We start from the raw sequence: 27,837 nt of genomic DNA, 5'->3' as shown, positions 1-27,837 counted from the left end.
AGATTAGAAAGAGCACTGAACTCACAACTTTTTTCTGAGTCTGGACTCCCCTCACCACCACTTCAAGGGTAGATCAGTGAAGACCAACCCAATCCAGCTGTGGCTTCTTTGATATTCCTGATTCTCTTGGGAAACATTTTATAATGTCACTTATATTATTTCTTGGTGAGTTACTGCCGGACTTGCAGTTTCAGACACATCACTAATCTCGCCTGATGGTTTGTTTCTGCCTCTGACTTTTGAATATGCCAGTACTCTCATTTGTCACATTTTCCATCTTTCCCATTTTTCCTTCAGCAACTACACAACAACAAAGTCAAAGTCAAATTTCTGCCAGGAATCATCCCCTTGAGTAGCACATGGCGTTAGACTGTCCTCAGTATGCCCTATGGGTCTCACATGCATGGACATTTTGTGATTACTGCTTAACAAATATTCAAGCATTTTCTTATGTGCATTCACTGAATGTCTTTATCTCTGGCTGCACCTCAGAATCACGTGTGGAGTTAATAAAACAGACTGGTGCTGGGTCTCCAGACCAAATAATCAGAAGCACTGAAGGGTGGGGTCAGTGTTGTGTAGGTAAATGTTTGACAACTTGCTCTCCAGGAAAAAAATCCTGATTTGTAGTATTTGTTAATTTCCACAGTGTAAATACTCCCACCACAGTGAGTTGCAAGCCAGCTACTTGACATCACTTAACAGAATTCAGGAGAGACACAGAATTGGCTCACAGAGCTGGTCCACACCACTGCTGGGGAAGGGTCAGGCACATAGATATGTGAGATTATACATTTATATATAACACATATAGCGTATTAATGGTGATTTAAAAAAATATATGCATATATTTTTTATATAAGGTGATATATCTATAACTATATAAATATACATGGTGAGATATATGTACATATATGGAACTATATATACATAAAATCTCTAGGTCATTCTAATGTGCAGCCAAGGTTAAGAATCTCTGAGCTAGATTACATGTTTCTCAGATGCAGGGATGTGTTCTGTTTTTCTCATCTTCCTTATGACACCAAGAATAGACACTGACTCAATGTTGTTAACAGACCACATAAAATTATTCATCTACTGTTTACAATCTATGATGCAACAGTGAATGCTGCAGTGTCCTTTGACCCAAATGCACAGAATTATAAATTCACTTTCTCTTGCTTTTCTTACTGATGAAGGATGAGAAGCAAAATATATTTCAGATCTCCTACTTAACATGTCATGTGTTTCTTTATATTTTGTTTTGTTTAATATTGCTCACAAACACGAAAACACAGGGTATGTATTTTCAATGCCCCTACCACTTTTGGCTTTTAGGAATGGGAACAGCCACGAGAATGTTATTTTTTGTGGTAACTCTGCTTTTATTCTATTTAAAGCACATGTGTAACTGTTCAGATACAAAAATCCCCTGTATGCTTACATGTGTTTAGAAGTTTCAATTCTCTTTCAAGCAGCATTTGTAAAGAAATAGTAGGCACATAAGATTGCCTGGATGGTTCTTCCCAGACATGGCACAATTGGCCCACGAAAACAGGGTGCAAGGTATATTTTTAGAAACTTCCAGGGAAAAGACTCCATGGATGCTTTAAATTACACAAAAGAGGTCTACAAAGAATTTGGTAACCCATGACATTGCTTACTAACTCACCTTGATCTTTTAGGGTTAAAAAGTACTTTTTTACTTTTATATTGTTTGGGAGGAAAAATCCCGTAATGACCATCTCTTACCTGAGCAGGCTTCTTCTGAACAACTTGTTGTGGCTAAGAAAGAAAGAAAGAAAGAAAGAAAAAAAAAAAGAATCGTTATATTTAAAAATAAAAACTACATAATGAAAATAACTAAGTATGCAAGTTTTAAATATAGACACTTGTCTGAAAAGTGAGACAAAAATTTCAAGGTTCAAATGTATATATATCTAAGCTTAAAGGGTATTTACTCATAATCTCTGTATGTTAAGGAAATACAGTGCAAGTGATCTCAAAATAACTTTCTATTCAAGTCTGGCATATGCACCAGCTACATCAAAATAAGCTTGCTATTTTATTCATTCTGTTTTTAGTCTGCCTATCACAAAACTTGAGGAATGAAAGGGCTTACTTTGTTAATATTTTGCTTAAAAAAACCAGCTTTATCAAGGTATAACTTACATACCATAAAATTCAACCATATGAAGTGTATATTTCAAAGTTTTTAGTATATTCAGAAACTCATACAATCACAACACAATCTAATTTTAGAACATTTTTACCTCCTTTAAAAGAGATCTCATACCCATTATCAACCACTGCCCATTCCCTCCTGCATCCCTAGCTGCTTTCCTATCCCTAACCGACCACCAATCTAGTTTCTGTCTCCATAAAGTTGCCTACTATGGACATTTCATATAAATGGAGTTACGCAATGTATGGTTTGGTGTGTCTTTCACTTGCATAATGATTTCTAGGATCATCCTTGCTGCTACATGGATCAGTACTTCATTCCTTTTTATTGCCAAATAATATTTCATTGTATATGCTACATTTTGTTTACCTACCCACCAGATGGTGGACATTTGGGGTGTCGCCACCTTTTGGCTATCAGGAATAATGCTGCTGTGAACATCCGTATATGTTTTAGCGTGGACACACTTTCATTTCTCTTGGTACATAGCTAGGACTGGAATTTCTGGGTCATACGGGGTAACTCTTTGTTAAACTTCTTGAGAAGCTACCGGACAGTTTTCCAAGAAAGCAGCACCATCTTACATTCCCACAGCAATATAAGAGGACTCCATTTTCTCTACATACATGCCAACACTGTTATTGTCTATCTTTTAAATTATAGACTCTTACTGGCTGTGAGGTTGAATGTCACTGTGGATCCTATTTGCATTTCCCTAATGACTAATGATGGCAAGCATCTTTTCATGTGCTTATTGGCCATTCATGTATCTTCTCTAGAGAAATGTCTATTCAACTATTTTGCACACTTTAAAATTTGTTTGTCTTTCCATTATTGAGTTGTAGTAGTTCTTTGATGTTCTAGATGTAAGTCCCTTGTCAGAGTATGATTTGCAACTATTTTCTCCTATTCCATGGGTTTGTCACTTTCTTGATGGATCATTTCGAGAATATTTTGTTATATCTATTTAATTATGTATGTAGAGTCAAACTCTCCTCTTTTGAGTGAAACATATGAGGGAACTTTTGTCCATATAGCCTAAATTTAATTTTCCAATAATCAGCATATTACAAAATATTTAAGTTATTCTTTGTTGTTATAAAAAGTGGATTTGAAGTCCAAGCTTTCTGATGGATTACTCCCAGTGGGCATTCTCATGTGTGAACATAAGCCTTATGTATGCTATCTACACATCACTGAGATTTGCAAACACACTGAGTCGCTTTGATATGGATAGTGACATGCTTTCATGGTACAAATGAAAGAAATAAAATAGCTACTGTTTTTTCAAGTCACAGAAGTCAGGGTAAAATCACTGTATTGTGTAGGGGTAGAACTCCTATTCCTTTCCCTTCCTCTCAGAATTTCTGTGATGGTGTGATGTCTTGCTGCTAATTTATTAAACATGTTATATGAAAATCATCAGAGCTTTTCTTAAAAAAAAATGAACACGTAAAAAATAAAGAAATGTCAAGATACTTTTGTTTACTGTAAAAAAGGTCCACCTCTGACTTTGAAGCCCAGTAGAGATGACATCATAAAAGTCCAGGTTTTGAGATGATGTTTCCTCCAGGTGGAATCGAACCAAAGATAATTAGGCCTTCTTGCCTCTTAGGATTCAGAAGTGTGTGCTAAGAGAGTATTCATTTCAAAAGAGTCATTTGTAAGAACCGGGCCACTTTTCTTCCCTTTCTTGTTTCCCTGCCGATGACACCTGTACACATGTTTACTCCCAAACTGTTTCAAATCCCCACACATTCTTCCAGGCTGACTGGTTCCTACTACGCAGAAGTCCATCCCCCTTCCCCCTCCCCACCCCCGCCATCCTCTTTTGGCCGAGGAGGCTGCATTCATGTGACTCCTGCACACTGTGGGGCTCAATGAAATCCTCTGAAAGGGCTGCCAGCTCACCCAATTTTCCATGAATTAGGTCCTGACACTTCAATGAGGAGAAAGACAATGTCTGAAACTCTGCCAAGCCTGGCTCGCGGCCTAGTCCGTGTCAGAGAACTTCTACCAGCTGCCCTTCCACACAGCACTTCATACTTCAGACCACCAAACAAACAGACCCTTGAATGCTTTCAATGCTGCTTGGGGTTATGGCTGACAGGATGTTTTCCCAGCCTCTGGCACCCAATGGCTCCAGACTGTGTCGAGAAAGTTTTTTGTTGTTATTTTGTTTTGTTTTTATTTTTATGAATGGCTTTGGTAGAAAATGCAGACGGAAGCATAATACTACTGCCATTCATAAAAAGGGAAGAGAAACTGCTGTCTGGAAACAAACGGCAAGTCTCTTGTCTTCCTGAGGCATCTCCTAGCTTAGAATTCAGGGCTGACACCTGGAAACCAGTTACCCCTGAGGATTCTGGTTATTAAAAACGTGGTTGGCCACTCTATTTTTATAAGAAGAACTGAGTAATACCAACTATGCATATTAATCTTTAGTGTTCTTGGCAATATATTTTCTTGCACCTTAATAAATACACAATTATTTTGCACATGCATTTCCCCACATAGAAGCAAAAATTATTTCTATTAGGAGAGTCAGAATCTAACATCTGCCCCTTTGTGATGGGAGGGCTCAGGCCTTATTTCCATTTTCTCACAAGGAAACTGAGGCAGAGGGAATTTAAATAATCTTCCTGAGGTCATTTTCTAAAGCTAAAACAAACTGAGTCTTCTAAATCTCTTAATCACCTGTACAACGCTCTGAGGAAACCCATTCTGTTCCTTAACAACAACAGCCAAAAGCCAAACATGGATGCAATCCAGAAGAGGCTATATGTCGTGGCTTCGATTTCCACCTCCAGATTCATCTTCTTTGGGAACTTGCAGGATTCCCCCACTGCTATCATGGCCACAGGAAGCCCATGACCTCCTCAGCAGGGCCCAGCTCTGATTCTCCGAGGCTGCTGATGAAAAGTAAATCCTTGGGAACCAGAGTTAGGATCCAGAGGTCTAGCTGAGCCTCCTTACCCCCATGGAGATTCTTCCTTCACTGTCAATGGCAGGGGGTCTAAAGAAATCCTTTTTAGAGGCATGGATTTCATAATAACTGTCCTATTGAACAAATAGCAAAGTCCTCCAAGTTGCTCATTTAGACAATTCTGATGATTCTGTTTCCAAGTCTGTGCACTTGGCGAGTTTACACAGTTTAAGCACTTTTTCACCGTGGTGTACAGACCTCTCAGGGCACTGAGATTTTAAGTTCTTTAGGTTAAGAGATTGTTACCTTTGAAAAAGCTTGTAATGAAAACCTCTCATTCCTCTGTTCCATTTAAAGTCATAAAATACAGTGGATGAAAGACAATTTCCTCTCAGAACACAACATCATTATCAGATAACAACAAAGGACTTTGAGGAAATTCTTTAGATTAATATGACATTAAAATAAAACTGTGTGAGCTAAAAAGACCGTATCAATGAGTGTTTCACATAAATTTGAAGGACCATCTCTAACCACATGGACTTCAACATGTAATTCTCTGCAGGTTAATCCTTATATTGGACTAGCTCAGCAAAATCAGAGTACAATCTTTCAGCCAATATGTCAAGTCTGCAAATTGCTTAGGATGCAGCATGGTAAGAAAAGTGCAAAAGGTATGTATGAAAAAGGAAAGCATGTATTTTTGGATTTCCGAGATCATACAGCAAGCCAGTATGTCTCCAAAATGAAAGACAAAAAACTACTGGATTTTCAATGTCTGCAGAGTATTTTGGTTTTTAAGATTTTATAAAAAGCCATTGGTAGGAAATGGCCTGCCACTCCATATATTTTAGAATAATTAAGGGGCTCCCCATCCCTCTTAATAATCTAAGCTATGGTTCCTGGGAGTCTAGATATTTCAAGCTGATACTTAGACAGCTAAGCTACCCGTTCTAGTTGGCATTGAAAGAAAATCCTTCATAACAAAGAACCTAGACGTGAGTAGTACATTTGAGTACTAATCTAAACAGTAAATGAAAAGAGGCTTGAATTGGGCTTACAATTTAATTTTTTAAGACATGAGGTACGATGTATACAGTAAAGTAAGGCTGATCATTAGGCAAAGGGCCTTAAGTTGACCTCTTAAAGAAAATAGCCCTTTATTTGGATCTCTGTACAGGTGGTTCTTATGGTTTTATGTAAGCAGCAGAATTTTAATCTAATCATATTCTTTGTTTTTTGACAGTCAGCAGTAGATGGCTTTGTCTACTTGTTTCAAAATCATGAGACCATTGTTCAATCAAGTGGTACTTTGGTTCTCTAGCACAATCTTTTTTCATGTAAATTGATTTTCATTCTCATAGCAGTACAGGGTATGACAGATCCCTTAGCTATTTACTAAAAAAGGAATTTTAAAACCTTCATTTTTTTCTGTGAGACATGGTAGGCTCCTAAAATGTAACTCTTGTTTAGAAATTAGAAAAGTGAGTTATATTTCAAAGGCCTTTCCACGTCTCCCAAAATAACATCTCACAGGATAAGCTCAATTATTTAAAATTTTAAATTAAATGGGACTCACACTGAAAGTCTTTGCTAAACAGCTATTTGTTTTTAAACTTACAAAGAGTTTCTTATGCTAAGTCAGCTCATTGAAATACTGGGGCTTATGATTATATCTGTATCACACAAGTGCAACCAGCTTCCTATTCTGTCTGATCTGATGCATGAATGTATCCCTATCATTTGGAGAACATTTCAATAAATAAATTGACCTATTTGTTTAACTGCTTTCTGGACCAAATTGATTGGTTATTTATAGTAAAATATCAAGCAAATTGAATAAGGAGACTCAACTCAGATCCTGGACAAATAATTGCTCAATCTCCACATAAACATTGCCAGCATGTCCATGAACTCTGAAGGCCAGCAGCAGCTTCATGTTGTGTAGTGTATATGCCAATAGGAGTTGTTTCTGCCTTGTGTTTTCAACAATAGCCTTTTTCATCTTTTGTCCCAAGTATTTTAAAGGCTCAGAAAAAATTATCTTTCTTCCTGTATATAACCATTCGCTATGATTCACTTTCATTAGGTGCTGAGAAGTGTGCTTTTTATCACATGAAATTTCACAGTGTTATTTTGAATATATTTTCTTTGAATACATATAACCCCAGAGGGAGGGAGATCACCATCATCAAGAATGAAAATTCTTCCCTGCCTTTCATGACATGACATAATCAACCCACTTGGTTCATGTCCCTGTGGATTTATAGTTTTAAAACTTCAGTATTCCAGAATGTCAAGACTTATATTTGGGTTCCTTTAAAAAAAATGAATTTCATGCTCTATAGGTTTTGAACCATTTTTTGAAAAGCATAAGAACTTCTCCCTCTCCTTTTACAGATCAGATCTATGTGGAAACCCACAACAGAAAGCAGACAAAATGGTAGTTCTGACTGGAGTGCCAGAGCCTCATTCACACGGCTTCCACACCACCCCAGTCCCTGTCCTCCCCAGGTGCCCCTGAGGCCCCTCAATGGGACACCAGAACTCTAGGAAAGGAAAAGTAAAAGTCTCTGATCTTTAGATGCAAATCTTCCATCAGACCTGCATCACCAGGACAGTTGAAGGCACAGTGTCTTCACAGCATTCATTCAGTGTGACTTACTGTTACACTGAACCATATGAACTTGCATTTTTGTTGATCAAAACCAGTAAAATAGCAACCATTTCATAGGTTAGCCTAATAGAATCAAGGTAAGGTGACTGTTCTCTCCAATTCAGCTATGTAATTTTTCTGATTTATCATTAGGCTGTATTAGCCTCAAAGTACAACAGATTTTAAGTGCACTTAGATCCTGCACTCAATTTCCCTGCTTACTATCCTCCACCCTGGGTCCAAACCCTTACGCTTATTTAGCCAAAGGCTGCCAGACTCTTGGTGCAAGAAGGGATCTGACTATATCAGCTGTAATGTTCCAGTTTTCTTGTTTATTCTGTAGCCTTTCTTCTATGCACCATGGCTGTCTTTGCGACCATCTAAGCCAACATCCAGCCGTTGGGAACGCTACCTCTTCACTGAAACTGTATGGCTGGAATAACTTGTATATGACAATTCTCAGTGGCTATTCATGGAAGATCTAAAATGAAAACTGTAACTTCTAATTCATTTAAAATTTTTAAAATGAATGATCAACTTTCAGTTACTGACACCAACATAGGGGAGTTGCATTCAGGGTATTCTAACACCAAATGGTCAAAAAATTATTTGATTTACCTAATAAGCATTTATTGGTAATTAAATAGGAATACGGTACATCTTAAGTTTGACAAATTTTAGGTTAAATGTTGGTAGAACAATGTAAGGGTGAGACTCAGCTACAGCTACACACATTCCATCCTTACTATTATACACCCCTCTTCTTGGGCTGGAAGTCTTCCTGTTTTAGTGGCTTCCTCATTTGAGAATGACTCTGCCCCCTAGTGGTGGGAGGCCTTACCAAAGAGGAGACACCATCAACCATGAGTAGCTAGTGGCAATTTTCCTCCAGCTCAGAAAGAGCCTGGGTCGAGTAATAACTTCTATTTCTTGCACTTCCTGTGTGCAGTTAGAGATGACTGTGCAATATGTGTACACATGTAGCCCTGGATGGTTACAATTTGACAGTAACATCTGGCCCTTATAGCGCAAAGGATATTTTGTAGTTCCCTCTACAAAGTCTCCCAAGAAGTGATAAATCTATGGGGAGTTCTGGCAAAATCTCTGGAATTTCTGCATGGTACTTGGGGGAAGGGGATGTGTTCTTTATTTTCTACTCTACTTGGCTTTACTCATAGACTTTAATGTAAAAGACAAAAGTAAGCATCATTTCCAAAGTATTTATTGGATTATTATAGCAAAGTGTCCTCACTGTGGCTGGCCTCATTTCATCTGTTTAAGGATGAGAATAGTCACAATCTGCTCTAGTTAGTGTTTATTAACACCAGCCTGTGGGTATGGCAACAAGGCACAGCAGTTCTCATGAAAACAGATTTGGGGGCCCATACTTCGGAGTCTGCCTTCCCTCTGGTGACTTTCAGACACTTTCAGAATAGAGGGGAAAGATCATTAGCAAACCCTCTAAAAATTCTAATGTCCTGTTTAGTTTCAAAAGCCAACTTTCTATAATCTGATCTGATGAAGTTACTCGTTGGCTTACCAAATTCTGATTGATCAGATGGGGACTGGGTGTACAAAATGAATAAGAAATGTTTTCTAGTCTCAAGGAGCCAAGAATATAATGGGGTAGGCAGATGAGAAAATAGATATTAGAGTACAATGTGCAATTTTAATTATTTTCCTACGTTGAGTGGAATCTATGTTCAGTATAATCTTCAGTGTAGAGAGGCATGATCATCCAATATAAAGAAGAGTAATCTTAGGTAAAAAGAGATGATTACTTTCCATTCTAAAAGTATTTCTTCCATTGAAGAAAAAAAATACAAGAAGAAATTTGAAGACTTCATGTAGAGGAAAAGTGTCACTTCTTCCCTATCACAAAAGTATATATAGGTAGGAAAGAAATTTGTTTTCATTCTAGAAAGCTAAAGATTATATTAAGCTTCAAAAGAATGGTAAAAGAAACAAAACACAAATACAGCTATGGGGGTAGTGTTGTCCAAACCATGATTAGTTTTAAAATGATACTTTGATGTGCTCCTGTGTTACAGCATTTAATAGGCATTTTTATTTTAAACAAAATGGCTGCATTTGAGGGATATAAAGCATGCTGAAGTTAACAGTCACACACAGGCAAGGTAAAGGAATACATGGTTTCATCAGTTGACTGTTTATCTCAATCTTTATAATTTTCTGAGATTTGGGAGAAAATTCACCCTTAGGCAACAATTTCACATGAGTGAAAACCATGAGCTTAATGTTACTTCATAGAAAAAGAATCTCTTTCAGCCCTATTTCCTTATCTTACAAGATTTTAAACAGAAACACTACATATTTTCAAAAACTCAAATTATTTATTTATTCTCTTTACATATTTCTTTTTCTTTATATGCAACCACTCACTAGCTAGTTCATTTTGCATATGTACACATGGTAACCAAAATAAAGAGAATAAATATTTGAAACACCATGCTCCTGGGTTTCCACAAATCAAACACATGTGCATAAATGTTGTGGACCAAGTTCAAACTTTAGCTAATGTCAACTTTAGCCAGATAGAAGACTAATGTTCAATAACAGATGAAAGTAGACATCTATGCGATAATAAAAATTAAATTATATATTATTGAAGATAAGCAATAATTAATATTCCAAATTTGTTGGTGACATTCTTGAAAGTCCGTTTAAGACACAATGTATTCTTAACATTTGACAGATTATTCAGATAGTGGTTATATGTAATTAGATTTGGATTTGAACTATATGCACACAATTTTTCACATAACATGTGTTATCTTTTCTTGTATGCTTGCCCATTTGCTTATGACAGAAATAATGTGGCTTTTAAAGTAGTTTTAATTACAACTGACCCTTGAACAATGCAGGCATTAGGGAGCTAACCCCCCATGCTGTCAAAAATCCTTGTATAATTTGACTTCCCCAAAACTTAACTACTTATAGCCTGTTTTTGATTGGAAGCTTTGCCAATAACACAAACAATTATTTTAACACATATTTTGTATGTTACATGTATTATATACTGTATTCTTACAATAAAGTAAGCTACAGGAAAAAAAAAGTTTTCTCAAATTGTTGCAAATTTCCAAAAAATCTTCCAATATATCGAAAAACATCCATGTATAAGTGAACCTAAACCCCCATTTTTTCAGGGTCATTTTTGAAGAAAGAGATTCAGAATTAACAGTTAGAAAATTTCTTTGGATTGTCAGCACCATGGTGGCTTGAGTCATCCCTTTTTTCTCTCCCCTTTGATTTATAACTCAATGAACATCCATAACACCACCACCAGCAAAGTGCCTCTGCACAGCATACCAGGGTAGCTGAAAGGGGGCATATTGGACTGTAGAGGATGTGGCAGAACGGGGGAAGTGGTGGTGGAGCTAGTGACAGGAGAGGCAGTGACAGTAGAGAAGGTGGTGGCCAGTCTGGCAGTGAGCCCACATAACCTTTCTGGCAGAGGAGATGAAGGGGGATGGCAGTGAGTGGGGGTCTGCCCAGCCACCCACACTGCAGCCAGAGGGACCAGGTGCTCTCTCTGAAGAGAGACCTCAGTGAGTGGGGAAAGTAAAGTAAAGTATCTCCTGCTGTCTGCCCTGGGAGGAAAGAGGACCACCCATTGATCTCCGAGAACCCCAACTTGAGGATCCCCCCAACCAGGCCACGGGCACACCCAAGGCCCCAGGTGCTAAGTACCTACATCCTCCTCCTAGCCCCTGCTGCCATCTTTTGCTTTTTTTTCTTTTATGTACACACATGATTCCAACCTTAGTGGGCAAGTCAGCTTGGTAAAAGAAACCAAAAACTTGTGCTGTAGCACCATCTTCTGGAAAATGAAAGGAAGCTCCTAACTACCAACCTCTTGAACTGTTAGAATCAAAGTAAACAAAGCTTTAACTAAATATGAAAGGTGTTCACTTCTTGAAATGCAGTGGCAGAGGCACTTCCCACTGAACACACTGAAAAATCATGGTAATATGGTCTCACAAATAGAAAATGACAATTTTCCAATAATTGAGCCCAAAGAGATGGAATAGTGCAATCTACCTGATAAAGAATTTAAAACAACTGTTATGAATAAATTTAGTAAGCTTCAAGAAAATTCAGAAAGGCAATATAATGATCTCAGGAATAAAATTAAAGAACAGAAAGAGTACTTTACTAAAGAGATAAAAAGTTTTTAAAGGCACCAAACAGAAATTCTGGAGCTAAAGAACACAATAAATGGGATGAAGAATGCATTAGAATACATTATAAATGCAGCAGATAATATAGAAGAGAGAATTAGCAACCTCAAGGACAGAAATATAGAAATGATTCAGACAGAAGAGAGAGAAACAAGATTTTTTAAAAGTGAAGAGACCCCACAAGAACTATCTGACCCCTTTAGGAAAGCCAACATAAGAATATGGGTATCTCAGAAGGAGAAGAGAGGAGGAAGGGAACAGAGAGCATATTTAAAGAAATAATAGCTGAGAACTTCCCAAACCTAGGGAAGGAACTGGATATACAAGTCCACGAAGCTAGTAGAACACCTTTCTATCTCAATGCAAAAAGACCTTCTCTAAGACACATTACATTAAAACTATCAATGGTCAATGATAAAAAATTTTAAAGGCAGCCTAGGAAAAAAGACAATAACCTACAAAGGTGATCTTCCATTAGGATATCAGCAGATTTCTCAGCAGAAACTTTATAGGCTAGGGGACAATGGAATGACGTATTCAAAATATTGAAAGATTAAAAATTGCAACCAAGAATACTGTATCTCGCAAAGTTATCCTTCAGATATGAATGTGATGAATAATCAGAATTAGAATACTGTAACTCTTTTTTAGAATAGTCTATTAAATCAACTATAGCATAAAAATTAAAGGGAAATAGCCCACTGAAAATTATTATAGCTACTACAACCTGGTAATGAAATCCCAGCATAAAAGAGATTTGTGACATAAAAAATATAAAAGGAGAAGAATGAAAGAATGGAAACTTTATAGGTGAATGAAGATAATTGCTATCAGCAGAAAAAGGACTATTTTACCTATGAGATGTATTAAGAAAACCTCATAGTACCCACAGACAAAAGTCTAGAACATAGACACAAAACATAAAAAAGGAGTGGGGGGTGCTGAACAAATCACCATGGAAAACCACTAACTTAGAAAGGTAGACAGAAACAGAAGGAAAAAGAAACACTAGAGAGAAGAAAATAACCAGAAGGCAGAAGACAAAATGGCAGTAGTAAGTCCTTACATATCAATAATCACCCTAAATGTAAGTGGATTGAACTCACAAATCAAAAGGCATAGAGTACATGGACAAAAAACAAGACCCAACTCTATGCTGCTTACAGAAGAACGATTTCAGCTCTAAAGACGCACATAGGATCAAAGTGAAAAGATGAAAGATTATATTCCAAGCAAATGGAAACAAAAAGAAGGCAAGCATAGCCATACTTTTATCAGACAAAATAGATTTCAAGTCAAAAAGGATAACAAGAAACAAAGGTCATTATATGATGATAAAAGGGTCAATAAATCAATAAGACATAACAATCATAAGCATATGTGCTCCCCAATTCTGAGCACTAAAATATAGCAAGGAATCAATAACAGATCTTAAGGGAGAAATAGACAACAATACAGTAATTGTAGGGGACTTCAATACCCATTATCAGCAACTGATTGATCATCCTGACAGAAAATCAACAGAGAAATGTTGGAATCAAACCACAGTTTAGAACAAATGGATTTAATAGACATATACGGAGCATTCCAACAAACAGCAGCAGAATATACATCTTAAGTGCACATGGAACCTTCTCCAGGATAGATCATGTGATGGGCCACAGAACAAGTCTTAGCAAATTTCAGAAGACTGAAGTCATATCAACAATTTTCTATGACCACAATGGTATGAAGCTAGAAATCAATAACAAGAGGAAAGTAAGAAGATCTATAACTATGTGGAAACTAAACAACACACTGAAACAACGATTGGGTCAAAGAAGAAATAAATAAGGAAATAAAAAATAATCTCAAAAAAAAAGAAAATGAAAGCAACATATCAAATATTGTGGGATGCAGCAAAAGCAGTTCTGAGAGGAAAGGTTATAGCAATTAATACTTACATTAGGAAAGTAGAAAGATATCAAATAAACAACATAGCTCTACACCTCAAGGAATTAGGAAAAGAAGGAAATAATAAGAATCAGAGTGGCAATGAAAGAAATAGAGATCAGAAAACTTGAGAAAGGACCAATGAAACTAAGAGCTTGTTCTTCAAAATGGTAAAAAAAAAAAAAAATTGCCAAACCTTTACCTAGAATAAGAAGAAAAAAGGGAAGATTTGAATAAAATTAGAAATGAAAAAGGTGACATTAAAAGTGATACTACAGAAATACATAAAAAAATAACAAGCTGCTATGAACAACTTTGTGCCAACAAATTACATAACCTAGAATAAATGGATAAATTTCTAGAAACAGACAATTTACCAAGTCTGAATGAGGAAGAAATAGAAAATCTGAACAGACCAATAATGAGTATAGAGTTGAGTCAGTAATAAAAAAAAATCCCAAAACATGTAATCCAGGAGCAGATGGCTTCACTGGAGAATTCTACAAAACATTTAAAGAAGAATTAACACTCCTCAAACTCTTCTAAAATATTGAGGAGGAAACTTCCAAATTCATTTTACCAGGCCAGCATTACTTTGATGTGAAAACCAGATAACGATACTAGAAGTAAAGAAAACTATAGACCAAAATCCCTGATGAATATAGATACAAAAATTCTCAACAAAATATTAGCAAATCAAATGCAAGAACACATTAAAAGGATTACACACCATAACTAAGTGGGAATTATACCTGGGATGCGAGGTTGGCTCAACCTATGCATATCAACAAATGTAATACATCATATCAATAAAATGAAAGAAAAATCACACTATCATCTTAATAGACAAAAAGCATTTGACAAAATACATCTTTTCATGATAAAATCCCTTAATAGAGTGGTATAGAAGGAACATATCTCAATATAATAAAGGCCATATACAACAAACCCACAGCTAACATACTCAATGGAGGAAATTGAGAATATTTCCTCTAAGATCAGGAGCAAGGCAAGGAGTCCCACTCTTATCACTCCTACTCAGTATAGTACTGGAAGCTCTAGCTAGAATAATTAAGCAAGACAAAGGAATAAAAGAAAATAAAAATCAGAAAGGAAGAAGTGAAATTGTTATTTGCTGATGATATGATCCTTTATACAAAAGTCCCAAAGAATTAGTACAAGGAAAGGATAGTCTCTTTGACAAATGGTTCTGGGAAAATTGAAGAAACTGGACCCCTGTCTTACACCACTCACAAAAATTAACTGAAAATGGATCAGACTTTAAGATTTGATATCATGAAACTCCTAGAAGAAAATGCAGGGATGACATTCATTGATATTGGTTTTGTCAATATTTTTTAGGTATGACACCAAAAACACACACAAAAGAAGAAAAAAATCAACAAATAGGACATCAAACTCAAAAGCTTCTGCACAGCAAAAGAAACAACTAATAAAGTGAAAACATAACCTACAAAATAAGAGAAAATTTTTGAGAATCGTATAGCAGATATGGGGTTAATATCCAAAATACATGAACACCTCAGTCAACTCAGTCACAAAAAAACAAACAATTCAATTAAACAATGGGCATAAGAACTAAACAGACATTTCTCCAAAGAGGACATCAAAATGGCCAAAAGACACCTGAAAAGATGCCCAATATCACTAATCATGGAAATGCAAATCAAAGCCACAATGAGATATCACCTAACACCTTTTAGAATGGCTATCATCAAGATGAGACAACAGATGCTGGTGAGGATGTGGTGAAAAGGGAAGCTTTACACATTGTAGGCAGGAGTATAAATTGGTCAGTCCAATCACTATGTAAAACAATACGGAGGTTCCTCAAAAAATTAAAAATAAATCTACCGTATGACCCAGATATTGCAAAAGAAATAAAACCAGGATTTCGATGAGATATATGCAGTCTCACATTTATCAGTATTATTCACAGTAAGCCACAATATAGAAACAACCCAAATGCTCACCAACAGATGAATGGATAAAAAAGGGGTGTGGCACATACAATTCAGCCATGAGAAATGAAGATATCCTCCCATTTGCAGCAGAATGGATGGGCCCTGAGCACATTATGCTAAGTGAGATAGGTCAAAGAGAGACAAGTATTGTGTGATACCACTTATATGTGGAATATAAAAAAGTTAAACCTGTAAAAAACTGAGAGCACAATGGCGGTTACCAGAGGATGGGATGGTGGGGGGGATATGCAAGAAGGTATTTTTAAGGGTACAAACTTGTGATGAGTACTAAATAATCCATAGAGATCATCTAATGCACAGCATAAAGAATACAGACAATAATAGTCTACTATAGTTATGTAATGTAATAATTATTGCTAGACTGGCAGTCATATTACAATACGTAAATATATCAAAGTAATGCACTGTACACCTCAAATTTACATATGTTACCTGTCAAAGTCATTCAATTTTTTTAAAAAAGGAAAATTCCTTTGATTCTAAGAACATTTTATTCTTAGACTAAACCATTTAAAAATGGTTTTGCAAAATGATTAGACTACCCAGTTATTTCCCAGAAGCTGTAATAGTTATACATGGAAACTGAATTTAAAAAGCTGAATCATGATTTTAGGCATTTCCTTTCCTTAAGGAAAGAGTCAGTAAATTTATTTGTAATCTCTTATGTTCTCAAGGACTACAAAGGGATAGTTTATGGGTTGTGAGCTCTATGATACTTAACTGAGTCATATCTCTCCTAGAACCCTAATTTAGCAGTATTTTCTTGGCACTAGCTTAGAGCTGACTTAAGGAGTTGAGTTATTTTCCTTGGACGAAGTTTATATTCAATCCGAGAAATGTTAACTGTTCCCGAACATTAGCTTATAGCCTTTAACTTTTTAAACAGCGGTAGAAGTGAGTTCTCTTTCTTCCACATCCTTATACTTCCAGAGGGCACCCAGCACCCTGATCTTTCCAGAGTATATGGCCCTAGGGCTCACTCACTCAAGGTTTTCTCTGGATTAATATCCCTTTCTTCATAATCTATAAGTTAAAACGTCTCCATTGCTTTTCCAGAAAACCAAACATTTCATTCTGCTTGTCTTCAAAAACTCTAGTTCAAGTGGAGCTTCAGGCAAATCCTGGAACCACCAAACTCAGCCCAACAGCTCTAAAATGGATTATTCTGTGATCAGTAAACCCTCATCTAAAAACTGTATCTTTGTCTTGACAATTCCAGAAATGGCTCTCTGATCACATTCATTCATTGAATATTTTTTCATTATAATTCTAGATCAGATAATATGATTCTTCTTTTTATATTTACATTGATCATATGACAAGAATACAGCAATATATAGTTTACAAAGTAACTTAATGTGTATTGTTTGATTTCCCCCACAACAGGCATCTGAAGGAGGTATTGCCCTTCAGATTTACGCATCAAGTAGTGGAATCCTAAAGACAGTAAGTACATTTACTTGGAAAAGATTACAAGGCCAGACATAATGAAACCACATCTTCCTCCCGGGTCATACAGATCCACACCTTTTGCCCCTTATGCCACACCACTCCAGCAATTAGCCTGTGTTTATTTTCTTATGAAAAATCAGTGCTGTATGCAACCATCTTCTCTCATCCATAAACATCCATCTTTAAAAAAATATCAAAAATCTAGCTTTCTAGGACTACAATTTCATTAAGAAGAAAAATTACCAAGTAAAAAGAAAAACTGCATTTTAATGTAATGATTCTAGAGATCTTAGTTTAAAAAAATGTTTCTAATACATTTAAAGGACAAATCAGTATTAGAAAATTATTTTCATAATAATTCTGCTCTGAAAAAAGTTTGCTTGTCATAAAGTTCAAGGTGTTTTAGAAATATAAATAGCATCTTGTTTCTTACTAGATTCCCATGAAGTGGAAATCCCATCCTCCTATTATCTTTTTATATGTATACATACACCTTCCTTCATCCTTTTCTTTCTTTTATTCGCTTCAAAAAGTGTAATGAAAAAAATTCAGCCAAGACTGTGATAACTGTTAATGATTTATTTTTGTTTTGTTCCCCTCTTGCTTATTACCTGTTCTAAAATGTGAAAGTGCTAAAGGTGTTAGCCATAAATTCCATGGGAGTATATGGCCATAGTTCCTGTATCTATGGTGTTTATAATCTCATGTATTATACATTATTGTCTGTGACCAAAATGCAGGGAAGAATAAAGATGCCTCCTTCCCATACAGACACCATTCAGGTGTTTTCCCACACAGGCCCCTCATCTACTCATCCTTCCCTGTGGCATCCTACTCAAGAAATCTGTGTATCTCTTGCCTTTTATCCCATGTTCTGTATGGTCTGCATTCACTGGCTGCTGCTTTTGTGCATGTGTTCATTTCTTTGGAATGTGACCACCCATGACACTTATTTTTTACCCATGATATATATAAATACACATTGACCTACAGAGGGAGTCGTTTAAAACACTCCATTTAAAGCCTGCATATATATGTATAATATTTATATATATTTACATTAAGGCACAATTACTAGTCAAAGCTATCGACGCAGACTTCTTTGAGCTCCAACCTCAGAGAAACCGTGTTAGCCAAATCTGAGCAGACCATGCCACAATGGAAAATTCCCAGAGAGATCCTTCACGAACTGGGAAACTGCCCACCCACCTTACTGAGCTGCTGGTATGCTCCCTGTCTTTTGCATGGAGTATATAGTCAAAGAAGGTTTTGACTGGTTTCTAAGCCCTCTCATTGCCTGGAAGAAGTCCCGTGCCTTGTCTAGCTTCTCTTTCTCAGGAGGTAGTGATACCTTTCACAGACCTCATAAAAAGGTGCTGGTTAAAAATGCAGATCTCTGACTGCACTCCCAGATTCAGGCAGGACTCCATCCTATAGTGCTAGTCTGAGAAATGTTGTCATGGGAAAACAGTGTTTACACAACTTCAGTTCTTCCCTCCAGCAAGGCTGTGGACGCATTGAGAGAACTACTGTTTCGGAGATCCAGAAATGGGGGCTAGGAGAATGGGTATATTTTTAAAACATGAGAAGACATATTAAATATGCCTTTACCTCTCTATGTCAGTATATGTAGGAAAGGATAATGGGAATGAAATGAATTTATAAAAATGTAGATAATTCTGATGAATCTCAAGCATCCCACCAAAGAGAATTCCTCTTACATACCTTTGGGTACAACAGGAAACCCAAACTCATACTGACTTAACAAGGATATTATTTGTGGGATGTAACAAAAAGCCTAGAGGTGATGTACCCTCTGAACTGGTTAATTCAGCAGGTAAAGTTGGTTGGCTAAATCTTCCGCCCTTCAGATTTTACCTTTCTGCTCTGCTGTCTTAGACTTGTTCTTAGTCTCTCTCCCTCAGAGTCATAGGAAAGGTGTGGCTGTTCCTGCTGGCATTTCTGGAGATGCCAATGTCTAGCAGGAGAGGTGCTCTCTTTCTGTAGTCCAGAGCAGATCACCCTGCTCTCTCCTCAACAGGCTAGACCTGTCCTGCATGGGGAGTGGACCACCATCAGTGTCTGACAAGTCAGATTTATCCCTGGGCCTGGGTAAGGGTCACGTTCTGTGAACAAAGGAAGATGGGGAATGGATGTAGGATAGCAACCCGTTTGGACTTGTGCATTTTACTGTTCCCCATCTTTGAGGGCTGGTAAGAAGTGCCCTCCTGACTCTGAGAGCAATGCATGAGATTTTTCTTTGCATTGTTTGCTCTGTGCTAGTGCATAGAGCTTTCGCCTTTTGTCAAGCATTTCAGAGAAGGTAGAAGAACGGGCCTCTTTGCAGAATGTAGATGGTGTCAGTGGTTTTGCTTTCTTGGTCTGTTTAGAATTTTCCCGTGGTAAATTCAGATTTGAGTTCATTTCATTGTGGACCAAAGGGTGTAGCTGTTCCTGACAGCTAGTTAAAGAGTGTGCCACGCTGCCTAAAACCCAGCTGTAACTCATTGGTCATGTCCAAAAGGAATTCCAGAGATGGGGAGTAAATAGCTAACACGAGCTTCTGCCCACATTCTGGAAACCAAAGAAATTTCTACTGACTTTTAAGGGGAGTCCACTGGAGCTCTGCTGGGTTTGTCTGAGGAAGAGCGGAGCCTGTGGGTGTGCGTGGGGCCTCCGGCTGCTCTGTAGTAACAACTCGCTTTGTTTTATGCTGCTCTTCCGACTCCCTGGCACTTCAGCAGGGGAGTGTCCCAACTCTGGGAATGAGCTGCCTATTGAAATGAGATGCTTGTCTCTCTGGATGTGGTGGGATTCAACTCTTGGCTCTAGATAATACACGTGTTGGTATGTCTGGGCTTCTTGCCAGATATGGGTAAGTATCTCTGATCTTGGGAGAGACTGTTGGTGGTAGTAGATTTTTGTTTGTTGCTGTTTTTTAAAAAAAATTGAGGAAGGATGTTTGTAAGGTGCTGTAGTCGCTGTTTCCAGGGTATGGGAGTGGCTTCAGAGTCCCACAGAGACAGCCTTTAGGCCTTGAGGACACTCTCCCCCAAGGAACTCGGTTCACTTTGTAAGGGTTTGGAGGGGACATCGTGGTACCTGCAGAGTTCCATTCCCTTCACATACAGGGAAAGGAAGCATAAAATAGTGAGGAAGTCCAGGGTTTTGGAGCCAGACTGGCAATTTAAACCTCAGTTTCCTAATTTGTATAATATAGATACCTAGTTAGGTTGATGGGTCGATTAAAAATGTGTCATGGCACAGCTGCTGGCTGTAAGGCTGAACAAGCCTCCCCTAACTGCACGAGGGGTGCTGGCAGCACTGGTCGTGACAATAGTAACAATAACAGTAAGAGTAGCGGCAGCGGTGGGAGCATTCCTCACTGTTTATGGTTTCTGTTGTTCACAATCAAAGAACTGGGGATCAGTCTGGTGAATGGTTACCAGACTCTCTGCCTTATAAATTTAAAATCCACACTCTTGATTTCCCAACGTTTCCTGTGCCATTTCTGTGGTCTTTCAAGCTTCCAGTTTCGGCTGCGCAGGAACAAGCACAGCAACCAGAACAGGATTTTTTACGTGCTTTGTTCACCTAACTTGCACAGGACAATGGTGATTTCCTTTGTATTGTGTGATGCAGAGTTCATAGGCATCCATTTTACAAAGATGCTATCTAGCCTGATTTCCTTCATTCAGCTCTAGCCTGGCTATTTAAAGCACTTGATTTGTGGATAGGGATGTCCTTCCCCCACATTCTTGTAAGGCCAAAAAAAAAAGAATGGAACAAAAGATTTACAGAGAAAGCAAAGAACACATGCATTCATAACATTAACAAGGAACCATTACTTAATGGTAAAAGTAAAACAGCTTAATAATAGTGGCTTGCAAACTGCATCTGACCCACAGATTCCGTTTGTTGAATGGATCCAGCCATGTGAACATTAAAGCTCTATATGTGTTAGCCATGTATGAGAATTCCCTATAGCTTTTTTTCATAATATTACTGTAATGTGATGCAGTATCAAGAATGCAGAGCCTAAAGCACTTAAGTGCAACCCTGCAAGACTTTACAGCTTAAAGTACTTCCCTTGTTCTCCTATCTTCAAAACACCCTGGCTGCTGGGAAAGAGAACCCAGCTTTAAAATGTACTATTGTCAGGGATTTCTTTTGAAAGGAACCTATAATTTATTAAATTTAATGAATGACTACCAATTAAACGGCAGGATTAAGAAAAAACAACTTTTCATTTTCTTCAAACATCACCTCTCTCCAAAAATCACTTTTATCAAGTTGCAAAATTAGAATTTCAATAAAAGCAAACTTAGTTCTCCTTCTTCAAAGTTATGTGCTGCTTGCAAACTAACTCTAGGATGCTTAGGCTGTTAAGAGTCAAGAGATACACTTTCCTTTAAGATACTAGCAGTAAATACTCACATGATGATGCCTGCATGTGTGTTGCATGTGTGTTACAGACAGGAAAAAAAAAACAAATTCAAACAGATGCCCTCAGGCTCTAATGAGCATGTATAACATACTGCAATTATGCAGATATTTCTGTCAAAGAGATTTCATTTATTCAACAAATTTTTGAGTGGCTACTTTGTGCTAAGATGACTAACAGACTATTCTCAAACATTATTGAGCAGCCATCTCACAGATGACATGTGACTATAAGTTTACTGCTTAGCAACACCTCTAATGGTTCTAATAATTGACAAGCATCCCTATAAACTACAGTCTTAAAGTTAAGCTTATTTTTCCAACCTATAGTTTGACATCAAATAGAATGCAGAACTAATGGGAAAGAGCTTGAATATTCAAACAACCTAAGCTTCCTGATGTTCTCCCCAAAAGACTCAACAACTCAACAATAGTGTCTTCAGGATGCACATGCTCCCAGGATGCCACACACACTCTCTAAGTTCCCTTTCACTGGGAGGCATTAAAGCCACTACTTCCAGCTGTGGCGGCAGGAGTAGATGAACCAAGGAAAGAAGAAATGGTTTGGTTGCTGTTCCTTTCAGAAGCCATCTTTCCATCACTGCTGGAACCTGTAGCTTGCTCTTTTGCTTTCTCCGCTCTGACCACGGGTGCGAGGAGACACTCCCTCCTTCTCTTGCTCTTGAGTGCCTTCCAGGTTCTGCAGGATAACACCTGCTTTGTTGCCAGACAAGTGGTTAAACCGGAGTCTCCTAACACCTTTGTGGATGCTCACCACTCATTCAGGGGCTTCAGGGAGATAAGGAAACCAAGAGACTACGGTATGAAGAATGCGGGCCTCCAAGTTGAATGCTGACATTCCCAGTTCCTCAACCTATTTGCGGATCCCTCTCAACTTGTGAACTTCCATTCACACAAACGAAGGTAAACATCAGAACAAAAGCCCCTCAGTTCCACTCCTCAGAAGGAGATGGCCACGCGTTTTTACAGAGAATTTGAAAGCACTATGAGCCCTGGTTTGGCAGAAAACAGAGGCTACATCTCTCCTAAAGGAGATTTCGCATCCTCCAGTTAGAGCCACAACACATTAGGTACTAAATTCATGGGTATGTAAATGCTAAGTGGGTTAGGGCTTAAAAGGAACCATTCCACATCATGAATTCCAGTGTTCTTATAATGAAAAGCAAAAAGATCAAAGCGTAAAAAGATGCTAATGTTATTCAAGAAGATGGTTGTTGCTACACAGCTGGAAAAAGCGAGCACAAGAAAATGCCACTGGATCCATGCAATACTGATTCACCTAGCTTGTACTTTACCAACGTTAGAAAGTGCCACTGGTGAAAATGTATATAAATTCTTGACTGCTCAAACTCAGAATGCATTCACTCGAAGGTGAATTAGAGCATTGATTTAGGGGGCTCTTTTTAAGCAGAGGTAAGAGTTCCCTTATCTCTGAGAACTACTGTACAGTGAATACCCAAATGTAAACATGTTCAGAGGAATTCAAACAATTGACAGAGACTATGTATCTTCTAAAAGAGAGAAAATACTGTTGCAAACAGAGGCAGAAAAGATGGTGAAATAGGGTTGATACTGGAGTTTACAAAAGATTTCTGTGGCTGCTTCTGAGAACACATCTCTGTGCATAGTCTGCTCCCAGAACAGTTTTATGGTGCTGATGAAGTGGGCCTATGTCGGCACTGCTTTCCACACTATTCCGATGTTAGTGAATCATGTCCCCTTGGGTATAAGCAGATTAAGGACAGGTTGACTCTTATTAGAGATGGTAAGTAAAAAATTAGTGATAAGAGAATATCTTTGCTATTGTCTAAAGAGTGCAATATAATGGTAAAAAGGATAAAGATAATTTTGGTAGATAGTTCCCATCATCTTTTATATTTATTCTTTCAGTGATCTTTTCAAAATAGACTCACCATTGATGGCTACTTGAGCAAGTAAGGTATAGTTTTGTGTGTATTTTTTGTGATTTTTTTTTTTTATCCATTAATTACCTCTGGCTCACTGCACAAATCACTCAATATACAAAATGTTATTACAAAATATATTTCATGAGAAATTCAATCTATTTTACAGACTCTATAGCGACTGTTTAGATGGACTAAAGAAAAGGGGGAACTCTGTAGCACTGTTTATGCTTGCTACCTATAATACTAAGGAGAATTAAAAAAAAAACACTTCCAGTCTGGTATTGTGTCTGGTCAAGTATACACAATCTTCTTATAAAGGTGACAGTAATAAAAACGACACGCTTTTATGGAGCTCTGCCAAGGTCTTTCCTGCACATCACCAAGTTTACAAGGACAGATGAGTGGACCGAGCTCTCCATGGTTACTCAAACAGCTAATCACGGATGAAGCAGACATTCAAACCTACGTTTGTCTATCTCCAAAGGCCACACTTTCCCTCCATATTACACTGAATAGGGGTGTAATGATAAAGTATTTGCATGAATGCAATTTGCCCCCCAAAATATCCTAGCTCAAATTCTCAGAGTGCTGAGAAACGTGTCTCTGTCCCAGTCCAGGGACACACGGTACACGTGGGACAGAGGAAAGCAGGTGAACAAACCGGCAAGCTGGTGTGGGGTGTGCTAAGGATGCCAAAATCACAGGGCCAAGGACAAGTTCATGGACTAAAGTTCTTATGATAATTGTTTTTTAGAAAAGTGGGGAAACCATTAAAGAGACAGTTGCTTTAGGTTTTGACTTAAACATTCATTTTTCAGACAGTTGCCTCGTCACTACACCCAGAGTCCCACAGCTGCACAGGTTTCTACCAGTTTTATGAGAAAGTAGTCAATGAACAACAAGGCACTCTCATGTTTGAAGTATTTTTAAGGAGAGACAGGGCATGGCTAGCGTGGTGGTGCATACATTCACTCCTATATTCCACACTATTTATGAATATAGCTCTATCAATAATTTCAGCTATCACTGTGCCTGGTCTTACACCCAAAACAAGGTCTGAATTGAATCTACCCTTCTAACTACCCACTGAACTTGTTTCTTCCTACATTTCTTCATTTCTTCAACATATATTCATTGAGTTTCTTCTATGTGCCAAGGACCAGGGTGGGCGCCATAGATCCTACATGGTAAGCACTCAAAACACAAGAAAGGAAGGAAGGAGGAAGAATAGGATCTTTGCCACTGGACAAGTCTAGTGATGCTTATGCTAAAAGACCTAATACCATAAAAAAACACATAAATTACTTCCAGTACATTTATAAATATAGCCAGAGACACAGGTACCATGTATATTAGCCAGATCTTCATATACAACATTTTCAAAAATTTGAGTTAATATTTAAAGATATTAATATTCAACTATCTGGAAAATTAGTATTTCTGGGAGTCCCAGAGTAGCTGAACTTTTATGATATCTGGTTCTGACCCCAGCTCTCACTTCCCTTTCTCCTGGGAAGGAGTGATACGATGACAATGAATGTGACACCTGAGTGACCTATAATAGTATCTGGCTTTATACTTCTCAGGATAAAAACATACATTGCTTGCACACAAAAACCTGGACCTTGAAGCCAAAATGTGCCACAAAACAGTTGAAAAATGAAAATAACTATTTCAACTGGTCATATTTAATAGTTTAAACATTTAGTAGTTTAAACTACTCAGACACCCGCAATTTCTTGGATTTGGTAAATATTTTAGCTTCCCATTGGTTGTGGCAATATGGTCCTTGGCAACTAATAGGTCCACACACTCAGAATTTTTAGAGGAAAAATAATATAGATGCCTAGTCAGCAATTTGTATGCTAAAAATGCTGTATATATTTGGACACACAAACTTGGATATACATCAATACATACACATACATGTGCACATGCACACATTCATATATCTATAAACTTTGTTAGCTCTTGGGTTCTATTCTTGTTGCCCTTGATAAACAGAGGAGTTGTAATCATATGAAGGATATTTATAGGAGTGAGAATCTCTTAAGCTTTTCGACATTGGATCACTTTACATTAGTCTGAGAAGATGATGGTTTTGGGAATGAACAAAGAAGGAAATTCCAAAATGTGAATGGTATTTAAACCTCTTAAATTTTTTCTTCAAAGGAAGAGAGAGAGAATAAAATTATGTTTTCCTTATTCAACAAGATGGCATGCAGAGGGCTGGTAGGCAGAAAAATAACTGAAAAGAATATAAAGATCCAGCGACTTGAGTCCCTTTCATGAAATATGTGAGTTAAAAAAAAAATCCCATAACCATAAAACAACTTTTTCTTTGATGCTGAACAAAAAACAAGCTTGAAATTTAGTGCTGCTGAGCAAATGAATGAAAAATACAGATGTCTTTACCTTCAGTTCAACTCAGATTTGCCATCTGAACAGTCCCTTGCTTAACTCTTTCTATGACTGACAAAATGTATGAGTGCATTAGCTAACAGTAAGGGCTTAAAGTAAAACTTGAAAGTACATAGTTCTCCTTTTTTAAAATCTCTTAGTGAATTAGGAAATGCAGCTGTGCCATATCCCTTTTCTTGTCCTCCATGAATGACAAACCTTAAAATAACACATAAAAGCGAAATATGTTAAGTCCTTTCCTGGTGTCGTACTCCACTCTAATTTTTTTCAAATTAACTAAGATAACTGTTTTATTTAAGATGTAGGACCTTGATGCTATTTTAATTTTCCAAAGTCAGCTCATAATACCAATTTCCCCAAAGGTCAAAAACAATATATTAAGGAAATACCACCTGCTACTTAGAGCTTCCACAGGAAATTTGCATTTCCACTTTTTAATGTATTATTTGGGGGAGGAAATGACAACTTCATTATCCCAAAGCCCAGTATCCCAATAGCTGCAAAGCAGCAGACAAAAGGAAAGCAGGCCAGTGTCCTTTTTACTACTGACTTGCATGGAAATTAAAAATTGCGTAGGAGAAAGCAAAAAGCATGTGTTGAAAGATGCCAGGCTCACCCAAACTCTTTCTTCTATTGTTATTAAAGCCAGGCTTACTTGCCAGCCCACAGAAGGGTAGGTGGGGGCCCTGGACACATTTTTCAATCTTTTGTAAACAATCCCTGACTGAGTAAGGTGGTGGTCATGGCCGTGCCCTTTCCCCAGCCTCCAAGAGGGAGAGAGAGCACATGGACTGCCTTTCCAAAGTTCAACAGACCTTTTCTACAGTGTTATTTACAAACCAAACAAGCTTGAAGATAGATGACTTCCTACTGTCTGGCTCATAGGAAGGAAGCATTTGCTCAGGTATAGTGTATACATTAGGAAACAAAGGAATCGCTGAAAGCGTCTCCTCTTATAAACATTCAATTATATTGGGGTTTACAGTATATTTTACTCTGAAAATAGTCCCTGTTAATTCAGCTTTTTTTTAGTGTATCACTTCTCTCCTCTTCCCTCTCATCCTTGACCATCTTTCATGGTTTGCTTTCCTCCAGAGTTCGTACTACTATATAAGAAAAACCTGCTGTTCTCTGGCAAATGTCCCGTACATGATGTGCATGGCAGCCCAAGCCACCTGTATCTTGACACATTAGGAAAATTAATTTACACGATCAATGATTTGACTTGGGTAAAGGCAAACAACTAGTTCAATCGTTTTTCCCCACCAAGTTAACTGACTCTACTCTTTACAGTTATTTTCAGTTGAATATAATTAAAAATTGAGTAGAAATGGGTATTCATTGAAGTACTTAATGTCGATTATTCTGTTCTCAGTGTAAATTGGCTACTTACATACCCAGAGGTCTTCAGGAAAGATCAAGTTTTTTCCAAATATTAAAACAAGGGTGAATTAATACAGGTCTTTAAAATTAGCGATAGCTTCCTTTCATCTTCAGTGATGAAAATTATTTAGATTTTGTGGTCGTGATGCACTATAGCTAGTAAAACAAAACACTGCTTTAAAAAAATTAAACGTGTTAAAAGATGCAGCATTGAGTCATAAGAATGGAAAACGTGAGGTACTTCTGCTGTTGAGAGAAGTGGTTCAACAAAGTGGCCAAGGAACACTCAGTCATTATCTA

At 37.5% G+C, this 27,837-nt stretch overlaps 2 protein-coding genes across 2 annotated transcripts in view; one reads left to right on the top strand and one right to left on the bottom strand.

Moving 5' to 3' along the window:
* The window catches only part of LLPH (LLP homolog, long-term synaptic facilitation factor), a 183,671-nt gene extending 166,315 nt beyond the window's left edge, over positions 1 to 17,356 (top strand). Inside the window, exon 4 of the mRNA XM_036895000.2 lies at positions 17,297 to 17,356. Coding sequence (XP_036750895.2) covers positions 17,297 to 17,351 — 55 coding nt within the window. The 3' untranslated portion in view covers positions 17,352 to 17,356. The remainder of the gene's footprint in view (positions 1 to 17,296) is intronic.
* The window catches only part of HMGA2 (high mobility group AT-hook 2), a 139,844-nt gene that overhangs the window by 12,617 nt on the left and 99,390 nt on the right, over positions 1 to 27,837 (bottom strand). Inside the window, exon 4 of the mRNA XM_057486851.1 lies at positions 1,753 to 1,785. Within this exon, the coding sequence (XP_057342834.1) occupies positions 1,753 to 1,785 (33 nt within the window). The remainder of the gene's footprint in view (positions 1 to 1,752; positions 1,786 to 27,837) is intronic.

This window comes from Manis pentadactyla, chromosome 10 (assembly GCF_030020395.1).
Source record: "Manis pentadactyla isolate mManPen7 chromosome 10, mManPen7.hap1, whole genome shotgun sequence".
NCBI classification, from domain to species: domain Eukaryota; kingdom Metazoa; phylum Chordata; class Mammalia; order Pholidota; family Manidae; genus Manis; species Manis pentadactyla.
The sequence above is the reverse complement of the archived record's forward strand: the minus strand, read 5'-3'. Positions and strand labels throughout refer to the sequence as shown.